The sequence below is a fragment of the Pipra filicauda genome, unplaced genomic scaffold (genome assembly GCF_003945595.2).
Source record: "Pipra filicauda isolate LSUMZ 115617 unplaced genomic scaffold, ASM394559v2 scaffold675_size221767_pilon, whole genome shotgun sequence".
Taxonomy (NCBI): Eukaryota; Metazoa; Chordata; class Aves; order Passeriformes; family Pipridae; genus Pipra; species Pipra filicauda.
Window position 1 is genome coordinate 119,055 of NW_024104837.1, and position 23,065 is coordinate 142,119.

A 23,065-nucleotide genomic window follows, 5' to 3' on the forward strand; every position below is an offset into this window, starting at 1 on the left:
CTGGGTTTGATCCTACTAATCATCCTACTAACCGTCATCCTGGGTTTGCACCTAACAATTTTCTTCTCATCGAAACCCCCTTTCCATACTTGTTGGGTTTAACAACCTTTGCAACACCTTGCAAAGTACAGTGACACAAAAGAGCTGGTTAATATTCAAGGATCACTTCCATCAAGCTCAAGAGAGTTTCATCCTAAAAAGCAGGAAGTCAGGCAAAAATTCCAGGAGGCCTGCATGGATGGCTTGACAAGGAGCTTCTTGTTCAAACACAAAAAGGAAGCTTACAGAGAGTGGACACAAAGAAAGAAAACAGAAATGTTATCTGGGCATGCAGGGATGAAGTTGGTAAAGCCAAAGCCCAAATGGAACTGAATCAGACCAGTGATGTCAGAGACAACAGGAAAGGACTTCTTTAAGTCTGTAGGTGACAAAAGGAAAAGCAGGGAAAATGTGGGCCCATCCCTCAACAAGATGGGGAGCTTGTTCCACAGGACAGGAAAAAAGCAGAAATACTGAATGTCTTCTTTGCCTACGTCTTTCCTGGCTTTTCCCAACCTTCAGGGATCGGGACAACTGACTCTAGGAAACCCTGTTCCAGAACAGGCCTTGGACTAGAGCACCTTAGTCCTTCCGTGATTCTGTGCAGAGGGTGAGCAGTGGCCACCAGCAGAGCAGGGCCATACCCACAGTGCAGCCTGTGCAAAAGCACACACAGCATAGAGGGGCTCCTCCGCCAGAACCAACGGCAGTTGCCATCAAGACTCCAGGATGTGTCCTCGTTTTCTTCTGTTCCCCCTGCCGGCTTTGCTTCTCCCATTCCCCCATCCCAAGGCTGTCCCCTCTTCTTCCCTCTGCTTGCCTCTGGGACAGGTGGGGACCTGTCCAACTTTGGCAGAAAGGGCACGGCTGCCACAACTGTCCCGACATTTGAGGAGAACTGCTGCGTTTGGTGACAGAATTGGAGCTCTTTGGGCCTAGGTGGGAGGGGTGAGGAGAGTCATGTTTTTGAAGGCTTCTTAAGGCTTTCTTCCCAGGCCAGAAGTTAAGACTTCTCTCTCTGCCCTTGCTCTGAGTGCAAATGAGTCCGGCAGACATCTTCAAGGCTGAAGGAGAAGCCAGGCCTGAAGGCCGAGCCAGAGCTGTCCTCTGCTCCCTTCAGCTCTGCTCACAACTGCATCTTCAGCCTGTCCCAGAGGCCAGGCAAATGTGTGCCCTTCCTCCGGGAAGGCTTGAAGCACAGTGGTGTTAAGATCATGGCCTCCAGGTGAGCTATTGCTGCTACTCAGTTGCCAGACTCTTGCAGTGCTTTCGAGCCCTCCTCTTTGTGTTCTGGGCAGAAGATAGTGGGTGAGCTTCTGGTAGCCATAAACACAGGCAAATCCTTGATCCTGTGGGAAGCAGATCGGTTTGTAGCCTGTAAAGAAAAAGGGAAATTTCTTCAGCCTGCTTGCAGTGCATTGTAGTGTCCCTCCCCTGAGAAAGCTGGTGAAAAACCTCTGGTCCTTCACTTGGTGTTGTCATTGGGACAAAGTGGGACAAGATGTGTTTGAAAGTTTCTTCCTGCCCTGCTGTGTGCTGCCCGTTGGCTGGTGGAGCAGCAGAGCAGAAATTCACTGTTGGCATCTGGCAAAGCAGCAGGAGAGAGCAGTTGTGAGGGGAAAGGGGGTGAGGTGTCTGCTCTTCAAGAGGGACAAGACAAAGGAGTTGGGGAATTGTCCTGGAACTCTGGCATGGCAGGTTTGGAGCGCTGGGTGGGCATTTCTTGAGAGCTGTGGTGGCCCCACTTCGTCCTGAGCCTCATTTGATGGCAGTGTGTCCAGAGGCAGCCCGGCTCCAGGCTGAAGCAAAAAGCCAGAGCGGGTGATGCGGGAGCTGCTCCAGCGCCTACCGCAGCCTGCGGCCCGGTGGGAGCGTCCCGGGCCCTGCCCCGGGGCGCCCTGAGGTGGGGCAGTGCCCACTCCCGCCGGCCGCCCTCACAAGGCCCAGGCCGCCTCCTTCCCACAAGGCCCAGCAGGGCCGCCCTCACACCTGCCCCGCCCTGCCCTGTCCCGCCCGGCCCCACCCTGCCCCGTGGCCTCTGTCACACCCCACGCTGACGTGCTGAGCCTTCCACCAGCCATTGTGACGCCACAGGCGCCAGTCGGGCACGGCTTTGTTGGTGCCCGCAGCCGGCGCTCAGAGCTGCTGGAGCCTCTCGGGGAGCAGCAGCACATCCCGCTCGGGGAGCATTGCACGCCTGCATCGCCGTCTTGGCAGCTGCAGGCCATGACCACTGCGCAGGGCGACCTCATCTGCCTTGTGCTTCATACCCTGTGCCCGTCCTTATTCTCGCCCCTTTGTCACCCTCCCCCTAAACCTCGCCCCGTCCCATTCCTCATCCCCACTTGGCTCCCGGCAGCCCGCCGGGGCCTTCTTGCCCTTCCTGCTGCTGGGAGCTCCAAGCAGGGCCATGCCGTGGCTTCTGAGCAAGAAGCGACGGCAGTCGCCCTCCAGCAGCCCCAGTGGGCAGCCCTGGGCTGCCACCAGCTCCAGCAGCGCCTCCCAGCTCCGGGAGCAGGGGCTGGGCAGGCTGCACCGCGCGGCCGCCCGCGGTGACCTGGGCTGGCTGAGGCGCTGGCGCTGGTACGTCAAGGTAGTCGGCATCGACAGGCCAGACCAGGAGATGCGGTGAGTTCTGGGCCACGCTGATGGCACACCTTGGCTGCTCCTGAGCCAAGCTGCAGTAGTCCTCGGCAGCCCTCTCTTAGGGACAAGGCTTGAAAAGTGACATTTGCCCTGTCAGCTGGGACAGGGAACTCTTGAGCTTTTCACTGCTTGCAGCTGCCGGCCGGGCTCCAGCGCTGTTGCAAACGCGTGTTGCCCACCTGCCCCTTGGCCGTGCTCTCTCTGCAGGGCTGTTCTGCAGCTGCTCAGCCCTCACCTGTTCTCTTCTGCCCTCTGGCTCATCAGGGCAGGCCTGTAACAGCAGCAGCAGCAGCAGCAGGAGGAGGAGCAGAGTCTGGACAGGGTCCCCAGGGTGCTGGGTAGAGACACAGCTTGGACTCCTCCTTTGTCTGTCTGGGTTAAGAGCATCTGTTTAATTTTTAGGACACCTTTGCATCTGGCTTCAGCCAATGGCCATGCAGATGTCGTGAGATATCTGCTAAGAAAGAACAGCCAGCCCAACCTCGCTGACAGCTTCAAGAGAACGGCCCTGATGAAGGTGTGTGGAATGCCTTCTGAGCTTGGAGGTGGGGCTTAGTGCTGGGGTGTCAAAGGGGAGGTGTCTGGCAGGATTCCTTGCAGGGCAGGGCCATAGAAACACGCCTATTGCAATGGGCACGGCACAGCCTCTGTTAGCTGATCTTTGCAGATGGTCTTCTATGGCAGCACTCAGGAGCTTTGGGAGTTGTGACAGAGGGGGATGGAAAAGTTGGAAGCCTTTCCCTTTTGGTGTGTTGTTGCCAGGCAGTGCAGCAGGAGCAGGAAGAATGTGTTGCTGTTCTGCTGGAACACGGTGCCGACCCCAATCTGGCAGACGCTGACGGCAACACTGCCCTTCACCTGGCTGTGCTCTCTAAAAACACAGCTGTAGCAGGGCTGTTACTGGAGCATCATGCCAACAGTGATGCTCAGAACCAGGTAACCTTGGCACGTGGCTAAAGCTGCTCTTTCCAAGAGCTGCAGAGCTTGTCTGTGTCTTTCTAATGGGGATTCTTTCTCCTTTTAGTGGGGATTTACCCCCTTGAAACTTGCAGCCTTGCAACAGCACGAGGAGATTCTGGAGTGCCTTGTGAACAAAGCAGCTGACAGGCCTGCTCAAGCCCAGGGGGAAAGGTGAGGGCTTTGTCAAAAGAGCCCCCGGGTGTTCTGGGTAGTCTGCAAGTGGGACCCAGACGAGGGGCGTGGCAATGAGCTGGGCAAAAGAAGGAGCAGCCCCGTGGAAGCAGTTCCCCGTGGGAGTGGTAAATGCAGGTCTGCCCTTGGCTGCTCTCGTACCTCAGGGGCTCTCGTCCTTTGCCCGCTGAGGTCTGCAAGAAAGCCTTGTCTGTGGTGCCCTCTCCCCACCCAGAGCCAGAGCCCCGGGGAAACTTGCCAGTAGCTCAGCAGCGTGGCTGCTCTGCAGGCCAGGGGGGGTTAAGGCACGGCAGAGTTGGGGCGTTCAGTGCTCTGAAGGGAAGCGTTGGGGGAAAGAGAAGCAACACTGTCCCAGGGGACACGAGGGGCTCCGAGCACAGAAGGAGAAAACTTCCTGCCATGGAGATGGTCAGGGGGTCGAAGGGCTTGCCCTGGGAGTTTGTGCAGCCGCATGTGGGGGGACTTTGAAGAGCAGTGCAAGGAACCCTGAACAGCATGGCCTGAGCTGGTAGCTGAGGCTGCTTTAGGGAGGCCCCTTGGAAGAGAAATTCTCCAGTGCTTCCATGGACTTGGCTTTGCTTTCATGGAGCTTGTAGGAAAGGGGGGAAGAGCTGTTTTGGGAGCAAGCAGGGGAAAACTGATGCAGGGTCAGACACGTTTCCGATGAAATTTTGCATGCTTTAGGAGTGCTCTTGTGGTTCCTGGAAGCCATGAGGCTCACCTGGAGGAAGATAATCTGCGCTTGCAGGAGGAGCTGGACAGGGCTGACGTGGAGGTATGGAAAGCCTGTCCCCACAGGGAGAAACCTGGGGGTGCCTGTTGCTTCCTATCCATCCTGAAAACGGACAAAACAGTGTTCATTGTGTTCATTGGGGAGTAGAAGTGAAGCTTTGAAGGGACTTGAATGGATTGCAGTTCTTTGGGCAGAGGGGATGCACACAGACATGCAGCACCTGAGTTCTTCAGCAGCAGCTGGCTCCTCTCTGGAAAAGCTCCCCTGACAACTGTGGATTCTTCCCGTGATTTTACAGCTGCAGGAGGAGGAAGAAAAGCATCTTCAGTCTGAGCATTGTGTTCCTGACTTGAAGACTGCCTTGGATGCCAAGAAAAGAGAGGCAATAACTTCCTCCCAGAAACTGCAGGACCTCCTGGAAGAAGACGCGCAAGAGTAAGAGAGTAACCCAGTGAAGCGAGGGGTCTGTGGCTTTGGGGGATTGGGTGGAAACAGGGGGAGAGTCAGTGGGATTTTGAAGGACGCTTCTGCTGTGGCTTCTGTTCCTTAGCACAGTTTGCCTGGCATTGGGTTTTCTGGTAATAAGAGCTGTATTTCTTCTTAAGCTTTGCAAGTGAGAACAGCAGATTGGAAGGCACTGTCCAGCAGCCAAGCGAGAGCGTTGAAGCCCTTCCGAGAGCCCTGCAAGCCTCTGCCTCAGTAAGCTGGTCCTAAATTTGCCTTTTTGTGACTCTTGAGCCTAGTTGCCTATTTCTGTGGGGCACCTGTCAGATGAAGTTTTCCTGCAGAGCCTGGGGAGCTCAGTTTCTGCCTTCTCCTCAGCAGAGGCTGCTCAGAAAGCAGCCTGGTCCTTTCCCCAGCTGCTACAAAAGCCCTGAGGATATTTGGTGTGCTGGACACTGGAGGAATTCTTAGATTCTAAATGAGGAGTTTCGTCATGATCTCCAAGGGACCCAGAAGTATTGTTGCCAGAAGTGTCTCCCAAATTCTTAAGTCGGTGTAAAGTTTCTTCTTTCTGTCGGGGAATCTTTCAAGTGTTTTCTAGGCTCGTTTCCAGTAGATGATAAATACAGTTGCCATGGCCACCCCCTTGAGAGGTTTTCCCAGAATTCACTGCCTTTAGACCATGCTGAGTTTTCTTTTCCTTTTTTTTCTCTGTGTCCAGGGTGGTGAACTTTCCCAGCAGCTGGACATGGAGCCTGGAACAGGCATGCAGCTCGAGGCCCTAAACCAGGCTGTGCAAGAAGAGCTGTCCACTCTGCTTGGGAAGTGTGAACAACTGGAGAAGAGCAAATGTCAGCTGCAAGAAGAGGTGACAAAACACCACCATCATTTGGAGACTTTGGTGCTGGATGGCAGCCAAAGAGAACAGTGTACAGGAGAGGTGGCAGAAGGAGCTGACCAGGAAAGAAGTCCAAAGCTACAAGAGGTCAGCCTCGTTTTGCAAGTAAGTGAATTTCTCCCCAGTGTCCACAGGCTCTTCATTAGGAGCTTTGAAGCAGAGTGCTCATTTGGGCTTCTTTCCCACTGCAAAGAATTGTTTGCCCTGGTAGCTCCTGGGTTCTGCCTTGGTTGCTGCTGGGAGTGAGGAGGCAGAGCCGCCTCTCTGAGTCAGGCTGGGCCCTTGAAAGTGGGTGGGTGCAATTTTGTGCTGGGCAGAGCTCTCTTTTTCTTGTGGTGGTTGAAGGTGCACTGTCTCCTTCAGGCACAGGCAGCCCACCAGGCCCCACTAGGACAAACCAGAGACAGTCATTGTGATTTCGTGAGAATCCAGTTGGAAGAAAGAATTAGAAATCTGGAAAGTGAATTGGAGAGGGTCAAAAACACCCAACAAGAGAGAGCTTCTCGTAAAGAAGCAACACAGGGAGAAATAGGGATGTACAAAGAGCTGTATCTGGAGGAAGTGAAAACCAGAAGATGCCTGGCCAAGAAACTGGAAAGGTAAGTCCATGCTTGTTTGGAGTGGTAATGAGAGAGTCCTTTTTCTTCCTGCATTTTCCTTGGAAATCCATCTTCTCCATCTGGCCAGCATTATTGCCCTCCATTGGCCAACAGGGTCTGATGGAGTTGCCAAGACCCTCTCTTTGATATTTGAAAAGTCGTGGCAGTCAGGGGAAGTCCCAGGTGAGGGGAAAAAGGGAAACCCACTGTGGCCATCTTTGAAAGGGGTAGAAAGGAGGGCCCTGGGACCTGCCAACGTGTCAGCCTGCCCTCTGTGCCTGGGGAGGTGATGGAAAAGATCCTTCTAGAAGCTCTGTCAAGGCACGTGGATGACAGGGAGGTGATTGGAAGCACCAGCACAGCTTCCCCAAGGGCAAGTCCTGCTTGACCGACCTGGTGTAGTGTAACGTGGAGCTGATAAAAATGGGGTGTCAGGACTGCTGAGCTGAGCGATCCTCATCCTTCCATCAAGGCTGTGTTGCTCTACAGGGATGCCCGCTAAGCACGGGCACCGACCACTGCAGATCCTGATAGCCCTGGCCTGTCTGTGTGGGTAAGCACAGTTTATTGATAGGAAGCAACTGAGAAAGCAAATTTTTTAATATCCTTTTAGTGTCCTTTAATTCCTATTTTATTAATTAATACTGTTACATAAATAAATTGTCCATAGTATTTCCCTTTAATTTCCCTTTTTACTAACCAATATCGCGTTAATAGTTATCCGTAATATTGTGTTAAGATCCTTTTTTGGTATCCCTTTAACTGCCTTTTTACTAGTTAACACTGTATTAAATGCTGTTCATAGTATTTGTTTTAATGCCAACTGATAAGGTAGTTATTTTGTATTCTTTTTAAGTTTTTTGATTCTCTTTGCTAAGTTTATTATTATTATTATTATCACTGTAATAAAAGATATTTTATGTGTTTGAATGTCTGTTGCACTTATCTTTATTCCAGGCATGTATCCTAAAGAATTGTTACACATCTATGTTCCCTGTTAAGACTCTTGTTGCAATCTCTCCTTCCACATTTTATCTAGCTGTTCTTATTACAAGCTCTTTTTCCGTTTCTTTCAACTCTGATAACATCAAGTCTATGTCTGACCAATCAATGTCCTGATTTTTTACAATGAATTCAAATCTCTTAGCTACCTTCTCAGGATTTTCCCTAAAAAATTTAGCTTCCTCTCTCCAGCTATTCAAGTCACTTGCTGAAAAGGGTGCTTTCCCTCTTGTCTGATTACCTGTGGGTGTTATTACCTGCTGCAGGGGAGCCACCGTGGGACTTGTTTTGGTTTTAGCTTTTGTTCTAACCCCAGTCTTGCTCTTGGCTTTCTGTCCCACAGTCCAACCACCATATTTGCTACTCACTCCCTCTTCTGGGTCCTCAACGCTCTCTGCTACACTCTCAGAATCTTCTGCATCCAATCCCCACTCCTGTGGGCTGCTTGGTCCTTGCCGAGCCAGCTCTGCTCCTCTAAAATGTGTCGGCTGCAGTTCCTGAGGGTCTGGGATACTTTCCTCATCACTGTCTCTCCCAGCTTAAAGCACCTCTGACCTATCCTACAGGCATCACAGCAATGCTTTCTCAGCTTACTATTTTTCTGACTCTTTTCCAATGCCAACACAAGGGGATCTTGGGGGGCTACATTGATTCCACAACCTTTCAGCCATTATGGCTTATGTCTTAAAGTGAAAAACATATCTGCATACATCACTTCATCCCACTTCTGCTCCCTGCAGAGGAACAACAGAAGCTGTAAAATTGGATTATAATTAATACTCCCTTGAGGAGGCCACTTCTTGCCATCATCTAATAAATAGAGCAACCACCAATTCTGGCAATGTTTTAAAAAGGTCTTTTTACTTAAGTTCCCTCCAGGAATACCTCCAAAATCTTTCCAATGTTTTAATATACACCCCACAGGAGTCTTGGCATTTATTTCTTTACTCATTTTGACCCCTCTTATGAAGAAAAACAATTAAATCTATAATATCCTAACAATCACAACTATTATACTGCCAGATGATATCTACCCTTCAAATCCAAGTACTACTTCTCAATAAGAAACCTCCTAAACCCACTAATTTTACAACCAACCTGCACTAATACAAAACTCCACGAGAAGTCCCCCTTAGACCACAAGTATACCTGGTTCTCACAAGAAGCCTGTATAGCCACACAAATCCACAAGATGCTGCTGTTGACCACCAAATGCACACTCTATAACAAACCTAAGGGCTTTAAAAATGTCATGTCATGTCATGGCTGGGCTTCGCGAACGAAGAATTGGGAAGGCTCTATCCACATTTGCTACAGGCACGCTGGTGACTTATGAGGCCAATACGTGACAGACAAATCCGATTGCAAAAGGCACAGCAGAAAGACTCCTTAGATGGTGTATTCTGCAAGACACGGTTCTTTCTGCGTTGCCTTTTTTCCTCGAGAGTGATCCTGCGTGTGTTCTCAAAGGAGACAGCTGCGTTATAGATGGTGTGTCTCCAGGCCTCCCGATTTGAGGCCAGAGTAGACCAGTTATAGTGATCAATATGGCCAAGGCTCCTCTCATGTGGCAGCCAGTGGCAAGTTCACCATAGAGCAGGATCTTAGGGAGGTGGTGGTTGGTCCTTCATCCTGGAGACGTGCCCTGCCCATCGCAGCTGTGTTCTCATCAACATGGCTTCTATACTTGTGATAGCTGCTTGCTCTAGAACAGATGTGTTGGTCACATAGTCTGACCAGTGGATGTTTAGGATCGTACGGAGGCAGCGCTGATGGAAGCGTTCCAGGGGACACAGGTGGTGGCAGTAGATGACCCATGATTCGGAACCATATAAGAGAGTCGACAACACTATGGCTCTGTAAACACTGATCTTGGTGCTTTTCTTCAAGTGTTTATTACGCCATACTCTTTTGTGGAGTTTTCCAAAAGCACTATATGCCTTAGCTAACCTGTTGTCTATCTCTCCTTCGATCTTACCATCTGAGGAGATGAGGCAACTGAGGTAATTAAACTGTTGGACTGATTTGAGCTCTGATTGGCCAATGGTTATATGGGGATGATGGGGGACTTCCTGAGGTGCAGGTTGATGGAGGACCTCTGTCTTCTTTAAGCTGACTTCCTGTCCTAGTTAGGACAACTGAGACCAGTTCATCAGGGTATGGGTGTAACCCAAAACTGTGTATTCTATAGCCTTCCATGCCATTTCCCAGAAACTGTTATCAATGAACCATTTACACCCTCTGCCCATAGGGCCTGACTCCTCAGGCTATAAACTAGGTGTTAAGAGGCCTGTGAGATAGGAGGATGCTCCTGTCCTCACACCCTTTGTGGAACTCCCCGCCCTGAGGGAAGTGCTGAGCATTCCTGCCTGAACTGCAGGATATATAATCTTGGAGTCTTGGAACATTTGGAACCACTCTGTGGGATCCAGAGAAGGACTGCGGCTCATCGCTCTCAAACAGACTTGGACCACCACCCTATACTGGACTCCAATCACCACTTTTGACCAGACTGCAACAGCTCTCCCACCAGCAGGTTCTTCCCCTCTCCCTTTACTTTGGACTCAAGCGGGGCCCAAGGAACACCACGTTGTTCATGCCCCAGGGTACTGGGTTATACATTTGGGTTTTGTGGGTTAAGACCAATTGTTTGTTTGTATGATTGTACTTACTGTATTATTTTAGTAAATTGTTATTCTGACTTATAATCTCTCCTTTGAGTTGAGTTCATTTCCCCTGCTGGTTAACTCTTAAACCAGCACATTTTTTGGCCGCCCAACGTGGGGCAGAGAGAGAGAAGTCAGAATCACAATTTCACTTTAAGCATTTGTCTATTTGGATATAGAAACTCCCTGATCACCATGTTGTTTGATGCATTCACATGGATGTTGTATTTGAGCCTGTTCATATTTCCACAGATGGGGAACTATTTGCCTGTTTTGATGCTCTCTTTAAGACCAGGGAGAGGGATCCAAATTGCTTTATTAGTATATTATGTTTATGTCATTCTAACATCAGAAGCAATGAGTTTCATTGTAAATGTGTATTCAGTCCTGTTTGCCTGTCCTGGTTTGGGTTGCTACCTCTGGGGCCTCATTAAAAATCGTACCCAGCCCTTTGGGGGAACAGGGGGGGATGGTTGTTTCCAACCTCTCACCTCCTTCTTCCCCTTCAGACCTGCTACAACAGTTTTTGAAAACATTGAGTTCCCTTTTGATGTTAAGGACAGCATAATGTTATTGTTAGTGTTGCTCTGTCTGCTCTGTACTGTGTACACCATGTTTAGGGTCAGAACAGGGCCTTCTAGGGAGGTTGTTTGGACACCTGCCCTGGGAGCAGATAATGCTGAGTGGCACGGGAAGTGGGAGGACATCAGCCAGTATTTGGAGAAGTTTTCTCCTCCAATGATCTGGAAATTCACCCCTGAACAACTGCAGGATCCTGTTAGCATGATAAGACTGGTGAAGGAAAAATGCTCTGGCAGCTCCAGAGATGACCAGCTCACAGCAACCTGCTGGGCCCTGGCCACTGCCTACCGGACACTACTTGACATGGTACAGCACTGTCAGGGGGAGGAGAGAAGGACCAAATCCGTAGGCACCACGTCCACCCAAACCACAGCTGAGTCAGAGGGAGAAAGAAATAAACCAACCGGCACCGTGTCCACACAAACCATCGAGGAGCCAGAAGAACAACCAAAACCAATAGCAGTCACTCCTGTCCAGAAAAGGAAATCAAAGACTAAATCAGTCCGTATAGCAAATGATGACGAAGAGGCAGGACCTTCACATCCACTGGAGGAGACAGAGCCAGAAATAATCACTCGGTCCCTATCCCTGGGTGAGCTACGCGAGCTCCGGAGAGAGTTCACACGACAGGCGAACGAGTCCATTCTGACCTGGCTGCTCCGAATCTGGGATGCCGCAGCTAACGATACAATCCTAGATGGGAGTGAAGCCAGACAGCTGGGGTCCCTGTCTCGAGATGTAGTCATTGATCAGGGGATTGGAAGGAGGCAGGAAACTCTCAGCCTCTGGCGGCGACTGTTGTGCAGTGTGAGGGAGAGATACCTTTGCAAGGAGGACCTCCACGTACAGCAAGGACAGTGGAACACGATGGAACAAGGTATCCGGTGCTTAAGGGAGTTAGCTGTACTGGAGATAATCTTTTCAGACGATGAAAGATTCCCTAAAAGTCCAGATGGCGTACAGTGCACCTCCCAGATGTGGTTAAAGTTTGCACGACTCGGGCCAGAAATGTATTCCCGCTACTTAGCAACGCTGCAATGGAGGGAGGGAGAGGACAAGGTGGGGGCATTGGTTAGTAAACTCAGGATGTATGAAGACACTGTCACCGCCCCATTACGAGCCCACGTCTCATCTGTGGAAACCAAACTGGCTGAACACGTCCGAAGCCTGGAAGAGAAAATTGAAGAGGGACACCAGAAGCTAAGAGAAGAAATTAAGGAAGGGATCTTCCATATCTCACCAGGACAAACAAGAGTCTCTGCTATTAGGAGCCAGCGTCCCCCAGCTAAGGAGAGAAGGTACACTCCACGTGGCAATCTATGGTTTTACCTCCGTGAGCACGGAGAAGATATGAGGAAGTGGGATGGGAAACCCACCCCTTCCTTAGCAGCCCGGGTACGTGAACTGAAAAGAGGAACAAGTACCACAAGGAACTCTTCAAGGGTAAACGTTGCTCCAGTCTCTCGTGGGCAAGACTCCAGACGGTACAGGAATGATGATACGTCTGATCCTCTTGAAGGGACCTCCAGGTCATACCCACAAGAAGAGCACAATGAGTACCATGACCAGGACTAGGGGTGCCCTGCCTCTAGCCAGGTAGAGGAAAGGGACAATCGAGTCTATTGGACAGTGTGGATTCGGTGGCCTGGCACATCAGAGCCACAAAGGTATAAGGCCTTAGTGGACACCGGCGCACAATGTACTTTAATGCCATCAAGATACGTAGGGGCAGAATCCATCTCCATTTCTGGGGTGACAGGGGGATCCCAACAGCTGACTGTACTGGAAGCTGAAGTGCGCCTGACTGGGAAGGAATGGCACAGACACCCCATCGTGACTGGCCCAGAGGCCCCGTGCATCCTTGGCATAGATTACCTGAGGAGTGGGTATTTCAAAGACCCAAAAGGACTTCGTTGGGCTTTTGGCATAGCTGCTGTGGAGACGGAGGAAATTAGACAGTTGAACACCTTGCCTGGTCTCTCAGAGGACCCCTCTGCTGTGGGACTGCTGAAGGTTGAAGAACAATTGGTACCGATAGCCACAGCAACAGTGCACCGTCGGCAATACCGCACCGACCGAGACTCTGTGACCCCTATACATAAGATGATCCGTGAACTGGAGACCCAGGGGGTGGTCAGCAAGACTCGCTCACCCTTTAATAGCCCTATATGGCCAGTGCGTAAGTCCAGCGGAGAGTGGAGGCTGACGGTGGATTACCGTGGACTCAATGAAGTCACACCACCCCTGAGTGCTGCTGTGCCGGACATGCTGGAGCTCCAGTACGAGCTGGAGTCCAAGGAAGCCAAGTGGTATGCCACCATTGACATTGCCAATGCCTTTTTCTCCATTCCTTTGGCAGCTGAGTGCAGGCCACAATTTGCTTTCACTTGGAGAGGTGTGCAGTACACCTGGAATCGACTGCCTCAGGGGTGGAAACACAGTCCCAGCATTTGCCATGGACTGATCCAGACTGCACTGGAAAAGGGTGAGGCTCCAGAGCACCTACAGTACATTGACGACATCATTGTATGGGAGAACACGGCGGGCGAAGTCTTCGAGAAAGTAGAGAAGATAATCCAGATTCTCCTAAGAACCGGTTTTGCCATTAAACGGAGTAAGGTCAAGGGACCTGCTCAGGAAATTCAGTTCCTAGGAGTGAAGTGGCAAGATGGACGCCGCCTAATTCCCATGGAGGTGATTAACAAAATAGCAGCCATGTCCCCACCAACCAGCAAGAAGGAAACACAGGCTTTCTTAGGCGCTGTGGGCTTTTGGAGGATGCATATCCCCGAGTATAGTCAGATTGTAAGCCCTCTCTACCTTGTGACACGGAAGAAAAATGATTTCCAGTGGGGCCCCGAACAACAACAAGCCTTTGAACAAATTAAACAGGAGATTGCCCATGCGGTAGCCCTTGGGCCAGTAAGGACAGGACAGGACGTGAAGAACGTGCTCTACACCGCAGCCGGGGAGAATGGCCCTTCTTGGAGCCTCTGGCAGAAGGTGCCTGGGGAGACCCGAGGATGACCACTGGGATTCTGGAGTTGGGGATACAAAGGATCTGAAGCCAGCTATACACCGAGAAAGAGATCCTGGCTGCCTATGAAGGAGTTTGAGCTGCCTCAGAAGTAATCGGCACCGAAGCGCAGCTCCTCCTGGCACCCCGACTACCAGTGCTGGGCTGGATGTTCAAGGGAAGAGTTCCTTCCACACATCACGCCACCGATGCCACGTGGAGTAAGTGGATCGCTCTGATCACGCAGCGAACCCGGATAGGGAATCCTAATCGCCCTGGGATTCTGGAAATTATCACCAATTGGCCCAAAGGTGAGAGTTTCGGACTATCCTCTGAAGAAGAGGAGGAGAAGGTGACACGGGCTGAGGAGGCCCCACCATATGACAAGCTACCAGCAGATGAAAGGCGATATGTGCTCTTCTGTAGCAGTACGTTCGGATACATGTCCGGAATAAAGACAAGTGCCAAAAAATACTCAAGCACACAAAATATCTTTTATTACAGTGAGAATAATAATACTAGTAAGAAACTTAGCAAGAGGAATTAAAAACTAAAAAAAAAGGATACAAAATAACTATCTTATCGGGTGGCATTAAAACAAATACTATGAACAGCATTTAGTACAGTATTAACTAGTGAAAAAAAAAAAAAGGAATACCAAAAAAGGATCTTAACACAATATTATGGATAACATGATATTGGTTAGTAAAGAGGGAAACTAAAGGAAAAATACTATAAACATAAAAGGGGAATTAAAGGAACACTAAAAGGATATTAAAAAGTTTGTTCTCTCAGTTGCTTCCTATCAATAACCTGTGCTTACCCACACAGACAGGCCAGGGCTGTCAGGATCTGCAGCAGCTGGTCGGTACCCATGCTTAGCGGGCGTCCCCGCGGAGCAACACAGTCTCGGTGGTAGGATGAGCATCGCTCCACTCAGCAGCTCCGACACCCCATTTTTATCAGTTCCACATTACACTACGTAGGGCCAGTACGTAGTATAAGGTGAGGCCTGAATGGCAGCCAAACACCGCCTAATCATGACCTCATGGCAACAGTCTGCGCATGCCCTACTTGTAGGGCAAGGGGCGAGTGACCCCTGCCCACATAATCTTCCTCCCATCATCATCTTTCTCACCCCTATGGATGACCTCTACCATTGTGTTTCAAGGGTAGATGTATCTATCTTGCAATATGTAGCAAAACCAAGGAAAAACTCAGCTCTGATAATAGGGGATATCAAGCTGACTTGCTAAAAAGCACAATGGACCTTACAAGCTGACTTGTTAAAAAGCACAATGGACCTTACAATTAGCTTCTGCCATAAGTTACATTGTACCATAGTCTAGCTGGTTTCACATCCTAATATGAGTTCGTTCTCACGCCTCTATGCTCCATTGATCATCTAATTCAACAGTACCCCCCTTACATACCACCGCGTGATCAATGGTAGCAAGAGGGTGATAACGAACTACTCGAGATTGTAATGCATTTAGCTTGGTGTTTATCATTCGACGTACACATGTTAGTATACAGGGAATCATACACAATATGCATGTTATTATACATCCAACTATTGACAAGCCTATTAACGCTTTTCGTAACCAGGGCCATCCCCATTTCCAATCACCAAAGAGGTTCCATTCATCACGAACATGTAATTGTTGAGTAAGGGCTTTCAATTTCTGGATGCTAGCATGAACAGATTCAGAATGATCACTTAAATTCATGCAGCACATGCCCTCAAAATCTTGACAGCCATGTCCCTGGGCTAACAACAAAAAATCAATAGCAGCTCTATTTTGTAAACTTGCATGTGTAACAGAATCTACATCTGTGAGCAATGCACTCAAAGCAGCAGAAGTAGCATTAGCTTCTTTAGCCAACCAGCATCCTAGTTTATTTAAAGAAGCCAAAGCATGAGCAGTCCCTATCTGAGATATTATACTAGCAGTTATTCTTTCGGCTTTATTCCAAGACCTTACATCAGAGTTACAGTCCGGAGTAAATCGTCGTGTGTCACGTCTGCGTCTTCTTAGTTTAGGCAAGGTTACGCTGCGAGGATGAAAAAAGGTTAATTGTCCAAAGGTACAAGGGCCTCTTACAGCCTCTCCCGGAATACCTTTCCACGCTCTTTGTCTACAAATGAGAAACAGATCATTTGGGAGACCTATCACATCAGATCCAGGAATAAATCGCTTTTGCAGAGTCTCATTGCACCAAGCTGATGCGTTCTGGTATATATCTCTAGGAAAAATGTCAGCTCCTCCTTCATTAACCTTGGTACCTGACGTATAGATTAGGTAGAAGCATCGAGTTGTAGTTAATGTCCCTAAGATGTCCAGCTTTTGTGGTTGAATGGGTAAAGCAGGAAAATTATGCATGTATGCTAAAGACTTAATATACCAAGTAGCGTCCTTTCCGCTTTTAGCTCACCACAATGCCTGGTACCACCAAAGAGGTTGTTGAGTTCCTGGATGTGTGCAGTTTGCTAACACGATCTCATTATACAGAGTTCCTCACCAGTAGTTATCAATGGGTACTCCAACCAGACAGGTGCGAAAAGGACTTGTGGGAGTTACCATGGTCACACATATCACGACCATCTTCATCACGTTGGCCGGGGTGGTCCACACATTGACATCTAAAACAGAAGTCAGCAAAGAAGCACAGTATAGCTGATATCTTTCTGGAAGGTACAGTTGGGTCTGGAAAAGGCTCTGCTGCTCTGCACCCTCAGGGGAGAAACCAACTCCTGGGGGCTGTTGGATTCCATCCCACCGCGTGGTCCATGGTTGGACCATGACACTGGTGAATGACTCGAACAGCGTATTGATGAAGTGTCATTTCTAAAAATGTAAACAACATACCAACTGAGTAACAGCGAAAATACAGACAATAATATAATCATGTCCATCCCCAGTGAGATCTAAGTGGATTACAGTGGTCATTTACTTGGAGTCAACAGTACTTGAGATAATCTTTTCCCGGTTGACAGACCTAGTTTCTAAGTTTGGACAGGTGAACAGGTGTGTCCAATCATATGGGCTCAGACAACGCAATGAATCTCAGGAATTTCTGCAAAATATAAAGTCTAGTACAACAGAACTTCTCATTTCAGAATTTTATAGTTTGGATTCATCTTTTATAGTATGAAGTGGTTGACTGCCAGTCACACATTTATAGGCCTGTTAGGAGCCATCACAGGCAATGTATATCTGGAGTTTGATGCAACACCAGACAACATCCTGGTCTCACCAACCACTCCCACAGAAAGCTTGCACTCTCTGTACAGATTCCAGGCCTCATCGGGAGCAAACCGTCCTGCCCCAGTTTACCCCTGACTGCAGTCAATCCCCCTTCACCTCATGGAGTGATAGTACAGGTTATCTCTTGCCTCCATGCTATAAAAGAATTTTATCTATCTTTACATTAACTATACCATTGAGTGTGAAATCATTTCTGTACTTAACTAGAATATTACCAATTCATCATAAGAAAATTGTAAACATGATGCAAGCCAGAGCCCATAGGGAGGTCCACAAACATCAGTCCTTCATTTGCAGTCTTGCCAACCAGCTTTTCAACATAAGCTTTTCTTCTGCGAGGCCTAGCACCTCACACATGGTTATTTCACAGTCACATATATTCTTGTATAGACTCATAAGCTAAAAGGTTTCTGTCATTTGTTGATTCCAAATAATTCTTGCCACCTGCTGTAACACTACTGGGACAAAACACATACAAATATGAGCATGCAAAACAATCAGTGTCTGATTTAGAATTCTCAAACCACACCGTTCTGTCTGATCTTCACAAACATCACTGGTGTGACATGAATAGCACAGAAACAGATCGTTCTATACAGTGATGACCATTAGGCTTCAGGATGTTACAAGTTTTATAGTTTTCCATTGTCTTCTTTCCCCCCTTAGTGGTATGTCTACCTCATCCCAGGAGACAAAACCAAGCACAATTACAGTCCCTCTGCACACAGCATCACATATGTCTTTCACTTCTTGAAGCCAGGGCTTAGCTTTAGCCTTTACCTTTAACACTGCTGCCAGAACAACTTAGCAGCACACAGTTCAGGAATAATATTCCAATTCTGATTGTTGCTTACCAGTAATACAAAACAAAGCATACAGATTGTTGGTGCAACTCATCTAAGAAATATAGAATTCCAATTTGGGACACGAGACCTGCTATGCAGAAAAGAATAACCAATCTATCTTGTTATTCAAGATACATGACCTGCACTGAATAGGCTAATGCAAGAGTAGTCATGGCTGTGGTAGGTATATCCCCCCAGCCTCTGACCAGGACATTGTTCATTACATGAATCACAACATCAGGTGTGGACAAGACACACAAGAGACAGGTACACGATAACTGAGTCATTACACCAGTTAGCAAAAGTTAGTAGACACAATTAACTATATTTAGGATATGTTTTTCTTCCATGTGATATTCGGGCTGGTCTTGTGCTGCTCAACGTTCACTGATCTCTGTTCAGAATTCTTGCCGTTCATGATAAGGTTTCATCTAACATGTTGGAAGCCAGCAGGGTCCTGTGGGAGGCAAAACACAAACAACTCCCCCCTTCCAAATACTAACAACTTAATATTTACTTGAGGTGTCATATTACTCTTCCTCATTACAACAGTATAATTGTATCAAGTTAAGGTTTTGTTCTGTGGGTGGGAGGCCTGGAAGGTCACCAAGTTGCTGCAACCTCTCTATGATCTCTTCTATGGGTGCCCCCAAGTTAGACACTAGTAGTGGAATAATGTATGGTTTCCAGGGTACAGGACAGCCTTCTAACAGTTTGTTTCACATTACTGGAATTAAAGGCTGTTGCATGTAAAGTTCTGGGCTCTGCAGCTCAATAGCTACTTTCATCCCTTCCCCCTTTAATATTTTGATTGCTTGATGCAGAGTTACCCAGGATGAACTTCCATCCTGCCATGATCCATCATTAGTAAAACGGTCACTGAGACCTTCAGCAATAACTGAAACTAAAGTTCTATCAACTCCTGGTGTTTGTCTTAAACGCCAAAGGGCATTTTGTACATATACGTCATTAGTTAACCCTAAAAACTTCGTGGCATCAACTTCGTCTATTATCACAGAGTCAGCTCCTTGCTCCATTAACCTAACCATCCACATTTGTGCTCGTTCTCCAGGTTGCTGAGAATATTTAGATAAAAGATTTTTAATATCCTCTGGGGAGAAATCAGCAACTTCATCCTGCCTCACTCGGTTACCCTGGTTATCTATCACGGCCTTCCGCCGTACAACAGGGGCTGCCTTTATTCTATGTGCCAGTTTATCTGCTGTCGATAACTTCTCTGAATTTGCTATAAAATTGTCCTCATCAGAATCATCACTACTACTCCATATGTTACCATCCCACTTCTCTGGATCCCAATCAGGGGAAGTGACTATGGCTCGCACCCGTGGCCCCCGATCATTTCGGTCTATTTTCTTTTGTCTGCGCCGAACAGTTCTCACAGCATATTTCTCAGCTAAAGTAACACATTTATCTTCTACCCTGTTCTTCTTGGCCTGAAGGTCAAGTAAAGTCTGGCGTTGTACCAACTGAGTGGCTCTTACAGCATTCAGCTGCTCCTGCAGTTTTGTGCATTTTTCCACAGTTAACTTATATGCAGTAAGCAGTGCACCCCCCATTCGTCCAGCCTGTTCCAGACGACTGCTTGATTTAGTAGTAGGGGTAAACTGCTCCCAGTATCGCAATACCTCCATCGGGGTCTGCTGCCCCCAATACTCAAGAGGAATCTTTGTACATGCTTCCCACTTACTCCACAAAGTAATCCATGGCTCCTGCCCCAGTTCTATTAATTCACGGGGAGGAGCTTTCTTGGGTTCATTGCCGCCTGCGGCTGACCCTCCTAACCACTTTTTCATCTTAATCTACTAACGTTCTTGCCAACAAAACAATGACAACAGATTCTCAATTTTTAAGCTAAACACAATGAGACACACCAATCCACAAACTATGGCTCTTACATCACAAACAAGCCTAACTACACATACACATCAAATCTAAAATCTCTATATACCAACCACAAAATACACACTCTACAATAACTCTGAATGAATCCTCAGAAAGACATACCTATGAGTGAAACAACAATAAAACCTAATCCACCGGGTATCTTCTAGGCTTTGATTCGCTCCACACCGAATACAATAAAAATTTAAAGTACGATCTAGCCTTATCTCCTGGCTGCCTCTAGGTCCCAGGATATATTTATTACAATTAATACAACGAAGTCGTACATATAAACAACAGTTGCAAAAAGGACAAATCTTAATTCTAGGTCTCAAGAAGTGTGATCACAATTAATTGCTCAGAACTACCTCCCATATGCAAAAAAAAACCAAACAAAGCATATAAAACACAAGCACTGCCACCCATATAGTAACTTAATCAACAAGAACAACAAAACCCAGTTTAAAACAAAGTAAAACTAGCAGAAGATATGAACCCAGACACTGGCACCCACGGCACCCACACAGAGTTCACCTCGCACACAGGGACGCGGCTTCCCAGGCTATGCTCTCCACCTGAGAATCTCCCTTTTACACAACACACACGGGGACGTGGCTCTCCAGGCTGTGCACTCCACCTGAAGATCTCCCACCAATACACAGAGAAACGTCAGCTGAGCACTCCACCAACGAATTCCCTGGGGCACTGCTTATTCCTCCATGTATCCTGCCGACTACGCCAATTTATGTAGCAGTACGTTCGGATACATGTTCGGAATAAAGACAAGTGCCAAAAAATACTCAAGCACACAAAATATCTTTTATTACAGTGAGAATAATAATACTAGTAAGAAACTTAGCAAGAGGAATTAAAAACTAAAAAAAAAGGATACAAAATAACTATCTTATGGGGTGGCATTAAAACAAATACTATGAACAGCATTTAGTACAGTATTAACTAGTGAAAAAAAAAAAAGGAATACCAAAAAAGGATCTTAACACAATATTATGGATAACATGATATTGGTTAGTAAAGAGGGAAACTAAAGGAAAAAATACTATAAACATAAAAGGGGAATTAAAGGAACACTAAAAGGATATTAAAAAGTTTGTTCTCTCAGTTGCTTCCTATCAATAACCTGTGCTTACCCACACAGACAGGCCAGGGCTGTCAGGATCTGCAGCAGCTGGTCGGTGCCCGTGCTTAGCGGGCGTCCCCGCGGAGCAACACAGTCTCGGTGGTAGGATGAGTATCGCTCAACTCAGCAGCTCCGACACCCCATTTTTATCAGTTCCACATTACACTACGTAGGGCCAGTACGTAGTATAAGGTGATGCCTGAATGGCAGCCAAACACCGCCTAATCATTACCTCATGGCAACAGTCTGCGCATGCCCTACTTGTAGGGCAAGGGGCGAGCGACCCCTGCCCACATAATCTTCCTCCCATCATCATCTTTCTCACCCCTATGTATGACCTCTACCATTGTGTTTCAAGGGTAGATGTATCTATCCTGCAATATGTAGCAAAACCAAGGAAAAACTCAGCTCTGATAATAGGGGATATCAAGCTGACTTGCTAAAAAGCACAATGGACCTTACAAGCTGACTTGTTAAAAAGCACAATGGACCTTACAATTAGCTTCTGCCATAAGTTACATTGTACCATAGTCTAGCTGGTTTCACATCCTAATATGAGTTCGTTCTCACGCCTCTATGCTCCATTGATCATCTAATTCAAAAGTACCCCCCTTACATCTTCACGGATGGCTCCTGCCGCATTGTAGGGACAAACCGAAAATGGAAGGCAGCTGTATGGAGTCCCACACAGCGAGTTGCAGAAGCGACTGAAGGACAAGGTGGGTCGAGTCAGTTTGCAGAGCTTAAAGCCATTCAGTTGGCTTTGGATATAGCTGAACGAGAGAAGTGGCCAAGACTCTATCTCTACACTGACTCATGGATGGTGGCCAATGCTCTGTGGGGATGGCTGGAGCGATGGAAAAAGGCCAACTGGCAGCGCCAAGGGAAACCCATCTGGGCGGCGGAGATGTGGCAGGACATCGCTGGCCGGGTAGAGAAGCTGAGTGTGAAGGTCCGTCACGTAGACGCTCATGTAGGCAAGAAACGGGCTAATGAGGAGCATCGTAACAACGAGCAGGCGGACCGAGCTGCCAGGATTAAAGTCTCTCAGGTAGATCTGGATTGGCAGCACAAAGGAGAATTATTTCTGGCTCGATGGGCCCATGACGCCTCTGGTCACCAGGGGAGAGATGCAACATACAGATGGGCTCGTGACCGAGGGGTGGACTTAACCAAGGACATTGTCTCACAGGTCATCCATGACTGTGAGACATGTGCTGCCATCAAGCAGGCCAAGCGGGTGAAGCCTCTATGGTATGGTGGACGGTGGTCGAAGTACAGGTATGGGGAAGCCTGGCAAGTTGACTACATCACGCTCCCCAAAACCCGCCAAGGCAAGCACTACGTACTGACCATGGTAGAAGGAAGTACTGGATGGTTGGAGACATACCCCGTGCCTCATGCCACTGCCCGGAATACCATCCTGGGCCTTGAAAAACAAGTCCTGTGGCGACACGGCACCCCAGAGAGAATTGAGTCTGATAATGGGACCCATTTCAAGAATGTCCTCGTAGACACCTGGGCCAAAGAGCACGGCATTGAGTGGGTGTATCATATCCCCTACCATGCACCAGCTGCTGGAAAAGTTGAGCGGTGCAACGGACTGCTGAAAACCACCCTGAAGGCACTGTGTGGGGAGACTCTCAAACACTGGGAGCTGCATTTAGCAAAGGCCACCTGGTTGGTCAACACCCGAGGCTCCATCAATCGAGCTGGCCCTGCCCAATCAGAACTTTTGCATACTGTAGATGGAGATAAGGTCCCCGTGGTACATATGAGAGGAATGTTAGGGAAGACTGTTTGGATTAGTCCCACCTCAAGCAAAGGCAAACCCATCCGAGGGATTGTTTTTGCTCAAGGACCTGGTTCTACCTGGTGGGTAATGCAAAAAGATGGGGAGACACGTTGTGTACCACAAGGGAACCTAATTCTGAGTGAGAATGGTCTGTAATGTTTCATTGTATATATATGTATATATATATAGATGTATATAGTTTTAAAGGGATATAGTTTTTTTAAAGGGGGTTAATTTGGGCATGACATGGATGGCATAGAATAAGGGGTGGATAATGTCCTAGTTAGGACAACTGAGACCAGTTCATCAGGGTATGGGTGTAACCCAAAACTGTGTATT

The 23,065-nt window shown here is 48.1% G+C and overlaps 1 protein-coding gene across 1 annotated transcript; it reads left to right on the plus strand.

Moving 5' to 3' along the window:
* The first annotated feature begins 1,960 nt into the window (after positions 1–1,960).
* LOC113997212 (ankyrin repeat domain-containing protein 26-like) lies at positions 1,961–21,733 on the plus strand. The gene is made up of 10 exons (XM_039388684.1): positions 1,961–2,667; positions 3,088–3,202; positions 3,448–3,621; positions 3,710–3,816; positions 4,522–4,612; positions 4,869–5,005; positions 5,176–5,269; positions 5,736–6,017; positions 6,276–6,511; positions 21,579–21,733. Exons 1-10 carry the CDS (start codon positions 2,450–2,452, stop codon positions 21,640–21,642), a joined length of 1,518 nt encoding a protein of 505 aa, XP_039244618.1. The 5' UTR covers positions 1,961–2,449; the 3' UTR covers positions 21,643–21,733.
* The last annotated feature ends 1,332 nt before the right edge of the window (positions 21,734–23,065 follow it).

Coding starts and splice junctions, on each gene's coding strand:
- LOC113997212 (XM_039388684.1), top strand. CDS start 2,450: ATGCCGTGGCTTCTGAGCAAGAAGCGACGGCAGTCGCCCTCCAGCAGC. Junction 5,006..5,175: donor CTGGAAGAAGACGCGCAAGA/GTAAGAGAGTAA, acceptor TTTCTTCTTAAG/CTTTGCAAGTGAGAACAGCA. Junction 5,270..5,735: donor CCCTGCAAGCCTCTGCCTCA/GTAAGCTGGTCC, acceptor CTCTGTGTCCAG/GGTGGTGAACTTTCCCAGCA.